The following is a 17,489-nucleotide window of genomic DNA, read 5'->3' as shown; positions in this document are numbered from 1 at the left end:
GCAAGTCAGGAAACCATTCTTCCAATCAACATTCTGGAACTGAGGGCCATATGCAGTGCCCTTCTACAGGCATCACATCTTCAAGATCAGGCCATCCAGGTTCAGTCGGACAATGTGACGGCGGTAACGTACATAAACCCACAGGGCGGAACGAAGAGCCGAAATGCAATGTCAGAGGTAACAAGGATTCTCCTCTGGGCAGAAAGACATGCTGTGGCGTTATCCACAATCTTCATTTCGGGAGTAGACAACTGAGAAGCAGACTTCCTCAGCAGACACGACCTCCACCCAGGAGAGTGGGGCCTTCACCCGGAAGTGTTCGGGTGCTTGACACGTCGGTGGGGAATTCCAAATTCTAGCCTGGAAAGGCATTCCGGACAAGGTAATTCCTACCTTGATCCAGGCCAGAAAATGGGTAACGTTTAAACATTACCACCGTATTTGGAGAAAATACGTCTCTTGGTGTGAAAACAGGAAATTTCCTTCGGTGGAGTTTCAACTGGGACGTTTTCTGCAGTGAGGTGTGGATGTGGGCCTACGCTTGGGCTCCATAAAAGTCCAGATTTCGGCCTTATCCATTTTCCTCCAGAACAATTGTCTTCTCTCCCTGAGGTTCAGACATTTATGAAGGGTGTTCTGCACATCCAACTGCCCTTTGTGCCTCCTACGGCACCTTGGGATCTCAACGTGGTGTTGCAGTTCCTTACAATCGGAATGGTTTGAGCCTTTACAGGAGGTTGATGTTAAGTTTCTTACGTGGAAGACCGTCACACTGTTGGCCTTGGCTTCTGCAAGATGGGTGTCGGAATTGGGGGCGTTGTCTCAAAAGATCCCCTATTTGATTTTTCGTGAAGATAGAGCTGAACTCAGAACTCGTCAGCAATTTCTACCAAAGGTGGTGTCTGCGTTTAACATCAACCAACCTATTGTGATCCCGGTGGTTACCGACACCTCTACTACTTCAAAGTCCCTGGATGTTGTGAGGGCTTTGAAAATCTATGTGAAGCGGACAGCGTGTCTCAGAAAATCGGTCTTGCTGTTTGTGCTTTATGATCCCAATAAAATTGGGTGTCCTGCTTCAAAGCAGTCTATTGCTCGCTGGATCAGGCTTACTATCCAGCATACTTACTCTATGGCAGGTTTGCCGGTTACTAAATCTGTACAGGCCCACTCTACTAGGTCGGAGGGTTCTTCCTGGGCAGCTGCCCAGGGTGTCTCTATTTTACAGCTCTGCCGAGTGGTTACTTGGTCAGGTTTGAACACGTTTGCTAAGTTTTACAAGTTCGATACTTTGGCCTTTTAGGACCTTCAGTTTGGTCAATCAGTTCTGCAGGCACCTCAGCACTTTCCCACCCGGTTTGGGAGCTTTGGTACATCCCCATGGTACTAAATGGATCCCAGTATCCTCTAGGACGTAAGAGAAAATAGGATTTTAATTACCTACCGGTAAATCCTTTTCTTGTAGTCCGTAGAAAATACTGGGTGCCCTCGCCCAGTGCTTTGTGTGTTCCTGCACTGTTATTGGTTAAGTATTGTTGTTGGTTCAGCTGTTGCTGTTCCTCGTCAAGTTTGGTTAGCATGGCTTTCCTCTTGTTTGTGTGAGCTGGTTCGAATCTCACCACTGTCCTTTAAATCCTTCTCTCAAGGTATGTCCGTCTCCTCGGGCACAGTTTCTAGATGGAGTCTGGTAGGAGGGGCATAGAGGGAGGAGCCAGCGCACACTGTTGATTTCTTAAAGTGCCCAAGCTTCTAGTGGACCCATCTATACCCCATGGTACTAAATGGACCCCGGTATCCTCTACGGACTACGAGAAATGGATTTACCAATAGGTAATTAAAATCCTATTATTCTGCTGGCCAATGGTAAATGTACATAGTAAACCACATATTAGGATGGCCATTTGTTGCTGTACTTGCCTATCTCTTTGAAAACCCTCACTCTACCCTTTGGTTCCTGAGCGGATATCAACATGGGAGCTTTATTTTCTTTGTTCAGTGTAGGCTTGATAAATGTAGTCCTATAAGCCAGTACTTCGTGCTTTGGGTCAGGGGAAGAGATCATTTTAACAAGAACCAAGGTCTCAACAGCCAGATTTCACTGTGACATGCAGAGTTTGAGGTCTTCATTTATTTTACTTTTTACTATTCTTGCATACATATTTATATTTGCAGTATGTTTATGGATACACCTGAAGATGAAAAGACAAAGCTTATAAGCTGCCTTGGAGCATTTAGACAATACTGGAGTGACCTTCCCCAGGTATGAATAGAAAATCTAAAAAATAAATGATTCAATTTAAGAAAAGGGTAACTTACAGTAAAAATAGCCTAGTGACTTCCTAAAACTGTAATAAATGACAAACCATCTAAATACAAAATGATAATATTGACAACTTTGTTACCAGCAGTGTCAGATGTGGTTTTTATTATCAAATATACAATGTGAATACAATATTTTAGAATAATCATGTGTCTGATAATAAGTTGTTTTATAAACTGTTTCCTTTTTATTTTATCCAAGTAATATTGAGTACATATAATAGGTTTCCAGCCAGTTGCTGTAATATCATGTTAGGCACCAACAAAGTGTAACATAATGTTTAGAAACATTCTTGCAATGCTTGGAATCAGTCTTTTTCTGACGGCCTTTAGGTCATTATTGTATTACAGAACATCTAATATCAATAGTTTATTACTGTGGAAAGGTAAACATACAAGGAAGATAAAACAAATGGTATGGAGGGCCCTCCTCAAAGGAGAGCTAACATTCTAACTGGAAGTGGGAACATTTGAATAAAGAACAAGTCTTACTCAGAATGGAGATTGAGAAAGTTCTGTGGGTAGTGTAGGTGGGAGGAGGGTCAGCTCTACTAAAAATATTTTTTTTCCAGAGAGTTTCTAAAAATTTGAAGGTGGAGCTTCTTCAGGTATTGTAGTGATTTTGTTTCTGAGTTGATAGTGGCAATGGAGAAGGCATGTGGCAAGTAGCTGGGCAAAGGGTTGGTATTTTGAAATGTCTAGGGTCTTGTTGGTAAGAACGGAGTAGTTTGAATTGGATTTTGGATGGAACCAGTACAGGGATTTGCTAATACCCCTTTCAGACTGACAAAAATTTCCCGGGTTATTGCGCATAAACGCGCATCAACCCAGGAATTTGCTCAGTGTGAAAGGGTCCTGTAAGAATATCCCGGGTAGAGCATCTCTGCATTTCATCCCTGGTCTCGACCAGGGTTGATTCCGGGATCGTCCCAGGATGCAATGCAGTGTGAACGGGTATGCCGAGTCAAGACGACCCGGCACCCGTTCTCTGCGTAGGAGGAGGCGGTGCTTGGACATGATTTTCTCCAAGCACAGACTCCGGTAGAGTCAGCGTTGACGTCACCAACCCGGCAATATGCAAGTCTGAAGGGGTCTCAAGCCGGGTCGCACTTGGGAAGCACCCGTGTACACATTCCCGGCTGCGACCCGGCTATTGTCAGTCTGAAAGGGGTATAAGTGGTACTGTAGATGTGGAATGCTGAGAAAAACAGTCTTGCTGTAATATTCAAGCATGGCAGTGGCAATGGGATGGTAGGGGACTTAAAAAGTACTGGCTTAGTATCCATCCCAGGAATTATGATGAGGAATATAAGGGAAATTGACAATGAACACCATCAGTGTGACCCTATTTCTACATATACTGGTTGGATTAATGCCTTCTAAGATTTGGAAAACATTTTTTAGGACAACGATGGTTATGCTGCTTGGTTCCTCTGCTGATTTATTGAAATCTACCTCATTAACTTGATCTCTCCCGCTTGCTAGAAATTTTTCCACATTCTGTTATGTTACAGCCTTATCCCAAAATGGAATAAATTTATTTCTACAGCGGGGTACACTGTGATTCCACAGGGAATTAAATCAGGGTGTAGAGTTGGATCTTGATCTGAGGCACCAACAGGCTAAAAGCTTTGACTGTTCCCAGGATGCATAGCCCCGCCTCCTATATCCCCGCCTCCAGGCACTGGAGCTCCGTTTGTAAGTTGGTGCCTGCAGTGCAGCAGATAACAGGGAGGGCTGCGCTAGGCAGCCCTGAAAAGAGCTTTTTGAAGAAAGAAGACTTCAAGGGCCGCAGTACAGGCTCTTAGAAGTGCTATATGTCATGCTGACATCTCCTGCTGCGGCTCCCTCACCTCCCCCAGTGGTGCTGTATACTCCCGCGCCCTGGTTGCTGGGTACTTACAATGGAGGGCTCCGGTTACTTCAGGCACACACTCGCCATTGCTCTCCTGGATCGCGTGGCCGCATCTTCGGGAGGAGGTAAGAGGGTCCCCCAGGCGGGACACGCTGAAATCGCGATCCAGCGCGGTCTCCAGGAGACGTGCTGGCGTGGACACTGTGGCCGTACAGGGACCCCACTAGACCACCAGGGCAAGGGACACAGGTCGGATTTCTTAAAAATCCGTTTTCAGATAGGCCCCGCAGTACCCGATGGTAAAGTCCAGCAAGGGGATAAGGCTCTGACCTGTAGCCCCTCCCCCAGCCCCAGGCGCCATTTACTGCAAATGTTCCCGCCCTGGAGCTGCATCGCTCTGTCTCCCTCACTCCCTGTCAGCTTTTGGGCGCCATTACACACAAGCTGAGCTGATTCTGGGACTGCTGGTCAATGTCTCCTCTGTAAAGCCGCCTGCATCATCAGCGCTGTGCATTTACAGGACACAACATGTCACTTAGACAGTGTTAGTTAAGAAAAAATGCATAACTTCAGGATTATTTAGTACAAGTACCCTGTGATATACATCCAGTCTTTACTGTGCATTGTTATATCTGTGTATATATACATAGCTTTACTTGGTAGTCCAGTTACTTAGTATTGCTAGTCCAGTGCAGTTTTATTGTTTGTAATAATTTCTGCATTGTACATGTGACTGTGTGTGCCAGTAGCTGCTGTGTGCTCTCTATTCTGTGTATCTCACACACATTGATATCTCTATATTCTGTACCCTGAAGGGGGCTAAGTGCATCAGGGTTTTCATATGATATAGTGTCTCACAGGATATACCACTTTGGTATTTTTCTCTGTTTCAGTCACCATAAACCTCTTAAATTCTCCGTTTGTGCTCTGCTTTGCAGTCACACTATACAGGGGATTTTGGTCAGGTATTTTATCTGCTTTAATTTTACTATTACGCCCTAAGGTTACGCTTACAAATAATGTCTGCTAAACAGGGTGGTAGATCCATGGCTGATCCTGCACCATGCAGTGCTGACGCCACTGATTGCTCGGAGGAAAACATTCAGCTGAGGGTTCAGGTACCGGGGGTTCTATACCCCTCAGTCAGTCTGCAGCACCGTGGGCACACCAAGACCCACCTTGGGCTGCCTTTTCTAATTTACTGACTACGCTGGTAACTAGACTTGCGCCCCCTGTGGGACCTCCTGTGCCATTACAGCCACATATTGTCCCTGTGGTTAATCCGCCATGGGCAGATAATCTGTCCACTCGGTTACAGCAATTAAATCAGTCTTTGGCAAAACAAAAACCTAACCCTTGCCCGCCTAAGACCAAGGGGTCATCTAAGCGGGCCATTACTTCCTCACAATCCACACATGTTTTGGATACTTCATCCGATGAGGATGGCGCATATACTGACCCCTCAGACACTGATGCAGACACTGATGTAGATGCTTCTGATGGGGAATCTATTACACAGGTGGATGTTCCTGACCTCTTGGAGGCTATCAGACTGATTCTTCAAATTGATGAAGTAGAGCCTACAGATGCCTCTAAGAAACCTGATAAGTTCAAGCATCAGGTTACTAAATTCGTTTTACCCCATTCTGCCCATTTGGTTGACATACGTCAGGAATCCTGGGAGTATCCAGGATAGAAATTCTCCCTGTCCAAGAAGATGCTAGCTCATTATCCCCTCACTGCAGAGTTAAGTAAAAATTGGGAAATACCACCGTCGGTGGACTCATAGGTTGCGCGTCTGGTGGTGTCTTCTGCTCTGCCTGTCACTACCGTCACCTCTCTGAAGGAACCAACTGATAAGCGTGTGGAGGGTTGCTTGAAGTCTATTTACACTTGCAGGAGCTGTGCATAGGCCCACTATTGCGGCTTCTTGGGCTGCAAAAGCTATTGAAGCCTAGGTTCAGGAAGTTGAAGCGGAACTACCGTCTGATTTTCTTGATAATGCTAGACAATGTCATTCATATATTATTACAGCCTCTCATTATATTCAGGGGGCGGCATCTGATGCTGGTGTCCTGGCGGCCAAAGCGTCTACTACGTCCATTCTGGCTCACTGGATTCTCTGGTTGCGGTCCTGGACTGTAGATCTGGACGCTAAAAAGACCTTGGAGGTGATCCCAGGGAAACATCATTTTTGGGAAGGATCTCAACAAGATTGTTGCGGACTTCGGCTCCGAAGACTAAAAGTACTTCCTTTCGCTCTTTCAACCTCCAATTTCAGGTACGCCTGACCCTTTGCTGTAACAGGCTCGCATTTCCAAATCCACTAAGCCCAAACCTAAACGTTCCTGGGCTGCCCGTCAGCCTGCTTCCAAAACAGACACGCCTGCTGCATGATGGGGCGGGCCTCCTCCTGGGGACCCCAGGGTGGGAGGATGACTTCTGCGGTTTGCTCAGGTATGGTTACAGACCACTTCAGACGCCTGGGTACAGGAAGCCGTCACGGATACGCCATCTCTTTAAAGAAATGTCCCCCTCGACAGTTTTGCTCAACAAACATCCCTTCGGATCCGGTAAAAGCAAAAACTCTCCATTTGGTGGTACAATCCCTCCTGGACACAGGGGTGATAGTGCCGGTGCCTCTGGCTCAGAGAGGCAGGGGGTACTATTCAACGTTGTTCCGAAACCGAATGGGTCTTCCCGGCCCATTCTTAATCTCGAGTCTTTAAACAAATTTGTGAAAGTTGAAAAATTCCGTATGGAAACTCTTTGCTCTATTGTTCTGGCTTTGAAGCCCATGGACTATATGGTATCCCTGGACATACAGGATGCTTACCTGCATATTCCTATTGCCATGTCGCATCAGCAATACCTGCGGTTTGCTATTGGCAACCTACGTTTTCAATTCCAGGCCTTACCTTTCGGTCAGACCACGGCTCCGACAATCTTTACCAAGGTCATGACTGCTGTGCTCCGCCGTCGGGGTATCAGGATCCTGCTGTATCTGGACGACTTGTTGATCCTGGCGAACTCTCCAGAGGTTCTCCTCCGTCATCTGGAACTGACGGTCCAATTCCTGCAAGCCCACGGGTGGCTCATCAACTGGAAGAAATCCTCACTGGTCCCTGCTCAGAGCATGGTGCACCTGGGAGCATTATTGGACACCCACAACCAACGGTTATTCTGGTCTCCAGAGAAAGTCCTGAAACTTAAGGAAAAGATGATGAGATGTTTCCTATCTCGCCCACGTGTGTCGATACACTCGGCGATGCAAGTACTAGGCTTCATGGTGTCCGCTTTCGACATGGTGGAGTACGCTCCATTTCATTCCTGCCCTCTGCAGAGGTTAATCCTTTCCAAATGAGACGGCCTGCCACACTGGATTAGGACTCACATGATCTCCTTGACTCCGGAAGTTCACCTGTCACTGACCTGGTGGCTACAGGACCAGCAATTGAGCAGGGGTTGTCCCTACTGGATCTCCAACTGGGTCCATTTAACGACAGATGCCAGTCTGCGGGGTTGGGGCGCAGTGTTCGAGCGACACTCTTCAGGGTCGATGGACCAGGGAGGAATCTCTCCTCCCGATTAAACATTCTGGAGTTGCGGGCAGTGTTCGATGCTTTAAAACTGGCCCTGCCTCTGGTACAGAACAGGCCTGTTCAAGTACAGTCTGACAACGCCACTGCAGTGGCGTACATAAATCATCAAGGTGGCACTCGAAGCCGCATGGCAATGATAGAAGTGTCAAAGATTCTTCTATGGGCGGAACGCTATCTGCCAGCCATATTGGCAGTGTTCATTCCAGGCGTCCTCAACTGGGAAGTGGACTTCCTCAGTCGTCAGGACGTACACGCCGGAGAGTGGAGCCTTCATCCAGAAGTATTTCAACTCCTAGTGGACAAGTGGGGCATACCAGATGTAGACCTAATGGCGTCTTGACACAATCACAAGGTTCTGGTCTTCGGAGCAAGAACAAGGGATCCTCAAGCTGCAATTGGGGATGTCCTGGCAATTCCATAGAACTTTCGGCTGCCATATGTGTTGCCTCCGGTGTCACTGTTGCCCAGGGTAATAAGGAACTTCAAGCAAGGAGGAGGAATACTACTTCTTCTAATCGCTCCAGCGTGGCCCAGATGACATTGGTTCTCAGACTTGCAGGGTCTCTCAATAGAGCATCCTCTTCTACTTCCGCCACGCCCATACCTCCTCGTTCAGGACCCTTGTGTCTACCAGGATCTGGCCCGACTGGCTTTGACGGCGTGGCTCTTGAAGCTTCAGTTCTGAGGGCCAAGGTATTCTCTGAGGCGGTCATTCAAACTATGTTGAAAGCTGGTAAACCGGCTTTGGCTCTGATTTATTATAGGGTCTGGAATTCTTACTTTACCTGATGTGCGGCTAAGATTTATGATGCGTGTAAGTTCATTATTGCCAAACTTTTGGCTTTTCTGCAACAGGGCCTCGACTTAGGCCTTCGTCTGGCCTCCCTCAAGGTTCATATTTCGGCCTTGTCGGTGTGGTTTCAGAGAAAAATTGCGACTCTGCCTGACGTTCATACTTTCACTCAGGTTGTTTTACGGATTCAACCTCCCTATGTTCCTCCTGTGGTTCCTTGGGATTTGTTGGTTGTCCTGGATGCCCTACAAGAGTCTCCATTCAAACCTCTTGAGTCTTTGGACCTTAAGTGGCTTACTCTTAAGGTCTTGTTTTTGCTGGCTATTGCCTCTGCTAGACGGGTTTCAGACTTGAGTGCCTTGTCCTGTCTGTCACCCTTTCTGATTTTCCACCGTGACCGGGCGGTTCTTAGAACTCGCCCTGGTTATCTGCCTAAGGTGGTGTCATCTTTCCACCTTAACCAAGAGATAGTGGTTCCGGCTTTTACATCTCCTGGTTTATTTTCCAAAGAGCGGTCTTTGGATGTGGTACGGGGTCTCCGTATTTACGTGAAGAACAGCTTTGCTTTGGAGATCCGATTGTCTTTGTTCTTTTTGGTTTTCATAAACGTGGCTGGCTTGCTAATATGCAGACCTTGGCCAGATGGATTAAAATGGTGATTGCACATGCTTATGTACAGGCTGGTTTCCAGCTCCTGCTACCATCAAAGCCCATTCTACTTGGTCTGTTGGACCTTCTTACGTGGCCCGTCGTGGTGCGACCCTTGAACAATTGTGCAAGGCGGCTACGTGGTGCTCAGTGAAACACGTTCATAAGGTTCTATGCCTTCGATACTTCTGCCTCCCAGGATGCCTCCTTTGGACGCCGGGTTCTTGTGCTTGCTACAGTGCGTCCCCTCCCATGAGGAACTGCTTTAGGACATCCCCAATGTAATTCCCTGTAGAATCACAGTGTACACTGCTGCAGAAAAGGAGATTTATGGTAAGACTTACCATTGTTAAATCTCTCTTTCTGCGAGGTACACTGGGTTCCGCAGGGTTCCCACCCTGAAGCACTTAGCTTCTTTGGGTTTGTATGGCATTAGCCGCTGGTACCTTCTCCTGTCATGAGAATGTAGTTGTATTTGGCTACTAACTGTTGTCGTCTCTCTTACCTGCTACTGCATTGGACTGGTTAACAAAACTGAGCTCCTGTGCCTGGAGGTGGGGTTATTGAGGAGGTGGCACTATGCATCCTAGGAACAGTCAAAGCTTTAGCCTGTTGGTGCCTCGAATCAAGATCCAGCTCTACACCCAGATGTAATTACCTGTGGAATCCAGTGTACCTCGCAGAAAGAGATTTAACAACGGTAAGTTCTTACCATAAATCTCCTTTTCTTTGTACTTGTTTCAGGATTTACATATTTTTTAAATAATTATGTATATTGTAAAGATTCATTGTTTTATTTGATGAGAGACTGAGTGTATCTCTTGTGCTGTTTGTGTGATACTTTATTTTGTGTGTAGGATACTCATGAGCAATGTGTCCAGTGGATTGTAAAATTTATACATGGACAGCACAGTCCTAAAAGAATCTCTTTCCTGTATGACTGCCTAGCAATGGCTGTAGAAACCTCTGTTCTTCCTCCAAGGTATGTTTATCTTGTAATGGGAATCGATTGGTAAACCATCCGTTATGTAAACAAGTGTTTTACTTCTAATGACTTACAGACAACATGCTATATACATAACTCGTATAAAGGCAGAGATGTATGAAACCTTAGAGATAAAGTAGTGAAGTTGCACTTAGCAAGCCATCCGCTTCCAACTGTCATTTTATGGACTCATAGCTAGAATTTGATAGGTTACTATGACCAAAGTCTCCACTTTATCTCGCTCAAAGGATTGAACCATCTTCCCCCTTAAATCATTAAATATGTGAATACAGAATAGGAGAGTTATGTATTTTTGTTCTCCTTTGTGATAAACAAAATAAGCATGCCATTTGTTTTTAGCGGTTACTCAGCCGCACAAGTATGTGATTTTGTTTCTTCTTACAGAATGGTATGTGATTTCTTATTGAACTCCGAAGCTTTGGAATGGGAAAGAACACAACTCTGGGTCTTAACATTTAAGCTGGTCCTGAAAATCATTGGTGGAGTTGATTATAAGGTATGTGCTAGTAAGCTCTATTTTACTTACTTCTGGGGTTTAATTTGTCTGTACATTCATGAAGGTTCGTTATTTCATCTGCTTGACACAACCTTGAGACTAGGACAAGACTTAGGGATCTAGTCACAGCACAGCTAATCCAAAAAATACCATACAAATAGGGTACTCTGTATAGCGTTAACACTGAGGGGAGGTATATTATCTCCACTCAGCTCCTCCAATGTATGCCGGTATCAGTGCTGGGCTTGCCAGGCAAGCAAAATTGCAGTGAGAGTGGTAGGTCATCCTACATTGCAGTGAGAGAGTGCATGGTGGTTATGAGTGGAGGACCGGAACCTCCTTCCACACTCCAAAGTGCAGACAGCCACCTGGATTTCTGTTCATTTGTCAGTGAACAGGAAGATAAAAGAAAAATGTGAAGTTACAGGCTGCCATCTGTAGTGCACCTATCCTGCTAAGCACTCATAAAAAAATAAAATGTAGGAGCTATTACAAAGGGTAGAGCTGCAGTTGAGGCCAAATCCTGTATTGTGCCCTGTATACCTCAAGGTTATTAGTGTTCCCCTAATAGGATGTAAGAGGGAAGAAAATAATGCATGCCAATAGTTTACTAATACCCCTTTCACATCGCACAAATAACCCTGTATTGACACGGCATATTGTCGTGTCGAACCGGGTCAGTGTGCGATGTGAAAGGTCCTTTGACGATTTAGCGGATCGCCTGACCCGGTAATTCAACCCGGTAAAAAAGAAGGGTTTTACCCGGGTTGATTACCGGGTCAGGTGCGGTGTGAATGGGAGCCGTGTCGATGCGACACGGTTCCCATTCACAGCATAGGTAGAGGCGGCGCAGGAGATGAGCTCATCTCCCGGCGCCGCCTCCACCCCCGCCCCTGCTGCTGCTGCTCCCTCCGCTGCTATGGCAACCGACCCGGTATATTGCCGGGTCGGAAAGCCAGCAGCGGAGCAATGCCGGATCCCACCCGGTAAGTACATGTTTGTCTTACCGGGTAGGATCCGGCATTTGCGGTCTGAATGCGGTATAAATATATTCCAATAACAAAACATAAGTTTCTTCCTTTTCTCTATCGTCCTAAGTGGATGCTGGGGTTCCTGAAAGGACCATGGGGAATAGCGGCTCCGCAGGAGACAGGGCACAAAAAAGTAAAGCTTTACTAGGTCAGGTGGTGTGCACTGGCTCCTCCCCCTATGACCCTCCTCCAGACTCCAGTTAGATTTTGTGCCCGAACGAGAAGGGTGCAATCTAGGTGGCTCTCCTAAAGAGCTGCTTAGAGAAAGTTTAGTTTAGGTTTTTTTCTTTACAGTGAGTCCTGCTGGCAACAGGATCACTGCAACGTGGGACTTAGGGGGAAAGTAGTAAACTCACCTGCATGCAGAGTGGATTTGCTGCTTGGCTACTGGACACCATTAGCTCCAGAGGGATCGAACACAGGCCCAGCCGTGGAGTCCGGTCCCGGAGCCGCGCCGCCGACCCCCTTGCAGATGCTGAAGCGTGAAGAGGTCCGGAAACCGGCGGCTGAAGACTCCTCAGTCTTCATAAGGTAGCGCACAGCACTGCAGCTGTGCGCCATTTTCCTCTCAGCACACTTCACTGGGCAGTCACTGAGGGTGCAGAGCGCTGGGGGGGGGCGCTCTGAGAGGCAAATATAAACCTTATACAAGGCTAAAAATACCTCACATATAGCCCATAGGGGCTATATGGAGATATTTAACCCCTGCCTGACTGGAAAAATAGCGGGAGAAGAACCCGCCGAAAAAGGGGCGGGGCCTATCTCCTCAGCACACGGCGCCATTTTCTGTCACAGCTCCGCTGGTCAGAACGGCTCCCAGGTCTCTCCCCTGCACTGCACTACAGAAACAGGGTAAAACAGAGAGGGGGGGCACATTAATGGCTATATATATATATATATTAAAGCAGCTATAAGGGAGCACTTAATATAAGGATATCCCTTGTATATATAGCGCTTTGTGGTGTGTGCTGGCAGACTCTCCCTCTGTCTCCCCAAAAGGGCTAGTGGGTCCTGTCTTCATTAGAGCATTCCCTGTGAGTTTGCGGTGTGTGTCGGTACGTGGTGTCGACATGTATGAGGACGATATTGGTGTGGAGGCGGAGCAATTGCCAAATATGCAGATGTCACCCCCCAGGGGGTCGACACCAGAATGGATGCCTTTATTTGTGGAATTACGTGATGGTTTATCTTCCCTTAAACAGTCAGTTGAGGACATGAGGCGGCCGGACAATCAATTAATGCCTGTCCAGGCGCCTCAAACACCGTCAGGGGCTGTAAAACGCCCTTTGCCTCAGTCGGTCGACACAGACCCAGACACGGGCACTGATTCCAGTGACGACGGTAGAAATTCAAACGTATTTTCCAGTAGGGCCACACGTTATATGATTTTGGCAATGAAGGAGACGTTACATTTAGCTGATACTACAGATACCGTAAAACAGGGTATTATGTATGGTGTGAAAAAACTACAAACAGTTTTTCCTGAATCAGAAGAATTAAATGACGTGTGTGATGAAGCGTGGGTTGCTCCTGATAAAAAGTTGATAATTTCAAAAAAGTTATTGGCATTATACCCTTTCCCGCCAGAGGTTAGGGCGCGCTGGGAAACACCCCCTAAGGTGGACAAGGCGCTCACACGCTTATCCAAACAAGTGGCGTTACCCTCTCCTGAGACGGCCGCACTTAAGGATCCATCAGATAGAAAGATGGAAGTTATTCAAAAGAATATATACACACATGCAGGTGTTATACTACGACCAGCTATAGCAACTGCCTGGATGTGCAGTGCTGGAGTAGTTTGGTCAGAATCCCTGATTGAAAATATTGATACCCTAGATAGGGACAATGTTTTACTGTCGTTAGAACAAATAAAGGATGCATTTATCTATATGCGTGATGCACAGAGGGATATTTGCACACTGGCATCTCGGATGAGTGCTATGTCCATTTCAGCCAGAAGAGCCTTATGGACACGACAGTGGACAGGCGATGCGGATTCAAAACGTCACATGGAGGTTTTGCCGTATAAAGGGGAGGAGTTATTTGGAGTTGGTCTATCAGACTTGGTGGCCACGGCTACTGCCGGGAAATCCACTTTTTTACCTCAAGTCACTCCCCAACAGAGAAAGGCACCGACCTTTCAACCGCAGCCTTTTCGCTCCTACAAAAATAAGAGAGCAAAGGGCTTGTCGTACCTGCCACGAGGCAGAGGAAGAGGGAAGAGACACCAACAGGCAGCTCCTTCCCAGGAACAGAAGCCCTCCCCGGCTCCTGCAAAAACCTCAGCATGACGCTGGGGCCTCTCAAGCGGACTCGGGGACAGTGGGGGGCCGTCTCAAAAATTACAGCGCGCAGTGGGCTCACTCGCAGGTAGACCCCTGGATCCTGCAGATAATATCTCAGGGGTACAGGTTGGAATTAGAGACGGATCCTCCTCATCGTTTCCTGAAGTCTGCCTTACCAACCGTCTCTTCCGAAAGGGAGAGGGTGTTGGAAGCCATTCACAAGCTGTACGCTCAGCAGGTGATAGTCAAAGTACCCCTATTACAACAAGGAAAGGGGTATTATTCCACTCTATTTGTGGTACCGAAGCCGGATGGCTCGGTAAGGCCTATTTTAAATCTGAAGTCCTTGAACCTCTACATAAAAAAGTTCAAGTTCAAGATGGAGTCACTCAGAGCAGTGATAGCGAACCTGGAAGAAGGGGACTTTATGGTATCCTTGGACATCAAGGATGCGTATCTACACGTTCCGATTTACCCCGCACACCAGGGGTACCTCAGGTTCATTGTTCAAAACTGTCACTATCAGTTTCAGACGCTGCCGTTCGGATTGTCCACGGCGCCTCGGGTCTTTACCAAGGTAATGGCCGAGATGATGATTCTTCTTCGAAGAAAAGGCGTATTAGTTATCCCATACTTGGACGATCTCCTAATAAGGGCAAGGTCCAGAGAACAGCTGGAGACAGCTTTAGCACTATCTCAAGAGGTGCTAAGACAACACGGGTGGATTCTGAATATTCCAAAATCCCATTTAATCCCGACAACTCGTCTGCTGTTCCTAGGAATGATTCTGGACACGGTTCAGAAAAAGGTTTTCCTTCCAGAGGAAAAAGCCAAGGAGTTATCCGATCTGGTCAGGAACCTCCTAAAACCAGGAAAAGTGTCAGTACATCAATGCACAAGAGTCCTGGGAAAAATGGTGGCTTCTTACGAAGCAATTCCATTCGGCAGATTCCATGCAAGAATATTCCAAAGGGATCTGTTGGACAAATGGTCAGGGTCGCATCTGCAGATGCACCTGCGAATAACCCTGTCACCAAAGACAAGGGTGTCACTTCTGTGGTGGTTGCAGAAGGCTCACCTATTAGAAGGCCGCAGATTCGGCATTCAGGATTGGATCCTGGTGACCACGGACGCCAGCCTGAGAGGCTGGGGAGCAGTCACACAAGGAAGAAACTTCCAGGGAGTATGGACGAGTCTGGAAAAGTCTCTTCACATAAACATTCTGGAACTAAGAGCAATCTACAATGCTCTAAGCCAGGCGGAACTTCTCCTGCAAGGAAAGCCGGTGTTGATTCAGTCGGACAACATCACGGCGGTCGCCTATGTAAACAGGCAGGGCGGCACAAGAAGCAGGAGTGCAATGGCAGAAGCTGCCAAGATTCTTCGCTGGGCGGAGAATCACGTGATAGCACTGTCAGCAGTGTTCATCCCGGGCGTGGACAACTGGGAAGCAGACTTCCTCAGCAGACACGATCTTCATCCGGGAGAGTGGGGTCTACATCCAGAAGTCTTCAACATGTTAATAGACCGTTGGGAAAGACCAATTGTAGACATGATGGCGTCTCGCCTCAACAAGAAACTGGACAAATATTGCGCCAGGTCAAGAGATCCACAGGCAATAGCTGTGGACGCACTGGTAACTCCTTGGGTGTACCAGTCAGTGTATGTGTTTCCTCCTCTGCCGCTCATACCAAAGGTATTGAAGATCATACGGCAAAGAAGAGTAAGAACAATACTAGTGGTTCCGGATTGGCCGAGAAGGACTTGGTATCCGGAACTTCAAGAGATGCTCACGGACGAACCGTGGCCTCTACCTCTGAGAAGGGACCTGCTACAGCAGGGTCCCTGTCTTTTTCAAGACTTACCGCGGCTGCGTTTGACGGCATGGCGGTTGAACGCCAGATCCTAAAAGGGAAAGGCATTCCAGAAGAAGTCATTCCTACCTTGATTAAGGCACGGAAGGAAGTCACCGTGAAACATTATCACCGCATTTGGCGAAAATATGTAGCGTGGTGCGAGGATCGGAGGGTTCCGACGGAGGAATTCCAACTGGGTCGTTTCCTACATTTCCTGCAATCAGGATTATCTATGGGTCTCAAATTGGGATCCATTAAGGTTCAAATTTCGGCCCTGTCAATATTCTTCCAAAAAGAATTGGCCTCTGTCCCTGAGGTCCAGACTTTTGTCAAGGGAGTACTGCATATACAGCCTCCTGTGGTGCCTCCGGTGGCACCGTGGGATCTAAATGTAGTTTTAGATTTCCTCAAATCCCATTGGTTTGAACCATTGAAAAAGGTGGATTTGAAATATCTCACATTGAAAGTGACTATGTTACTAGCCCTGGCCTCTGCCAGGAGAGTATCTGAATTGGCGGCTTTATCTTATAAAAGTCCTTATCTAATCTTCCATTCGGATAGGGCAGAACTGCGGACTCGTCCGCATTTTCTCCCTAAAGTGGTATCAGCATTTCATCTGAACCAGCCTATTGTGGTGCCTGCGGCCACTAGCGACTTGGAGGACTCCAAGTTGTTGGACGTTGTCAGAGCCTTAAAAATATACATTGCAAGGACGGCTGGAGTCAGAAAATCTGACTCGCTGTTTATATTGTATGCACCCAACAAGTTGGGCGCACCTGCTTCTAAGCAGTCGATTGCTCGTTGGATTTGTGACACAATTCAACTTGCACATTCTGTGGCAGGCCTGCCACAGCCTGAAACTGTAAAGGCCCACTCCACAAGGAAGGTGGGCTCATCTTGGGCGGCTGCCCGAGGGGTCTCGGCATTACAACTCTGCCGAGCAGCTACGTGGTCGGGGGAGAACACGTTTGTAAAATTTTACAAATTTGATACCCTGGCAAAGGAGGACCTGGAGTTCTCTCATTCGGTGCTGCAGAGTCATCCGCACTCTCCCGCCCGTTTGGGAGCTTTGGTATAATCCCCATGGTCCTTTCAGGAACCCCAGCATCCACTTAGGACGATAGAGAAAATAAGAATTTACTTACCGATAATTCTATTTCTCGGAGTCCGTAGTGGATGCTGGGCGCCCATCCCAAGTGCGGATTATCTGCAATACTTGTACATAGTTATTGTTAACTAATTCGGGTTATTGTTAAGGAGCCATCTTTAAGAGGCCCTTTCTGTTGTCATACTGTTAACTGGGTTTAGATCACAAGTTGTACGGTGTGATTGGTGTGGCTGGTATGAGTCTTACCCGGGATTCAAAATGCCTCCCTTATTGTGTATGCTCGTCCGGGCACAGTACCTAACTGGAGTCTGGAGGAGGGTCATAGGGGGAGGAGCCAGTGCACACCACCTGACCTAGTAAAGCTTTACTTTTTTGTGCCCTGTCTCCTGCGGAGCCGCTATTCCCCATGGTCCTTTCAGGAACCCCAGCATCCACTACGGACTCCGAGAAATAGAATTATCGGTAAGTAAATTCTTATTTTCTCTCCTTC

General features: G+C 47.2%; 1 protein-coding gene across 2 annotated transcripts in view; it reads left to right on the top strand.

Annotated features, from left to right (window-relative positions):
* MED23 (mediator complex subunit 23) overlaps positions 1–17,489 on the top strand; it is a 226,154-nt gene that overhangs the window by 34,587 nt on the left and 174,078 nt on the right. For both annotated transcript variants that reach the window (XM_063917304.1, XM_063917305.1), the window contains exons 3-5: positions 2,173–2,260; positions 10,075–10,199; positions 10,608–10,719. In XM_063917304.1, coding sequence (XP_063773374.1) covers positions 2,173–2,260; positions 10,075–10,199; positions 10,608–10,719 — 325 coding nt within the window. The remainder of the gene's footprint in view (positions 1–2,172; positions 2,261–10,074; positions 10,200–10,607; positions 10,720–17,489) is intronic.

Source organism: Pseudophryne corroboree, chromosome 4, assembly GCF_028390025.1.
Source record: "Pseudophryne corroboree isolate aPseCor3 chromosome 4, aPseCor3.hap2, whole genome shotgun sequence".
Lineage (NCBI taxonomy): Eukaryota > Metazoa > Chordata > Amphibia > Anura > Myobatrachidae > Pseudophryne > Pseudophryne corroboree.
This window is presented reverse-complemented; position numbering and strand designations above follow the sequence as displayed.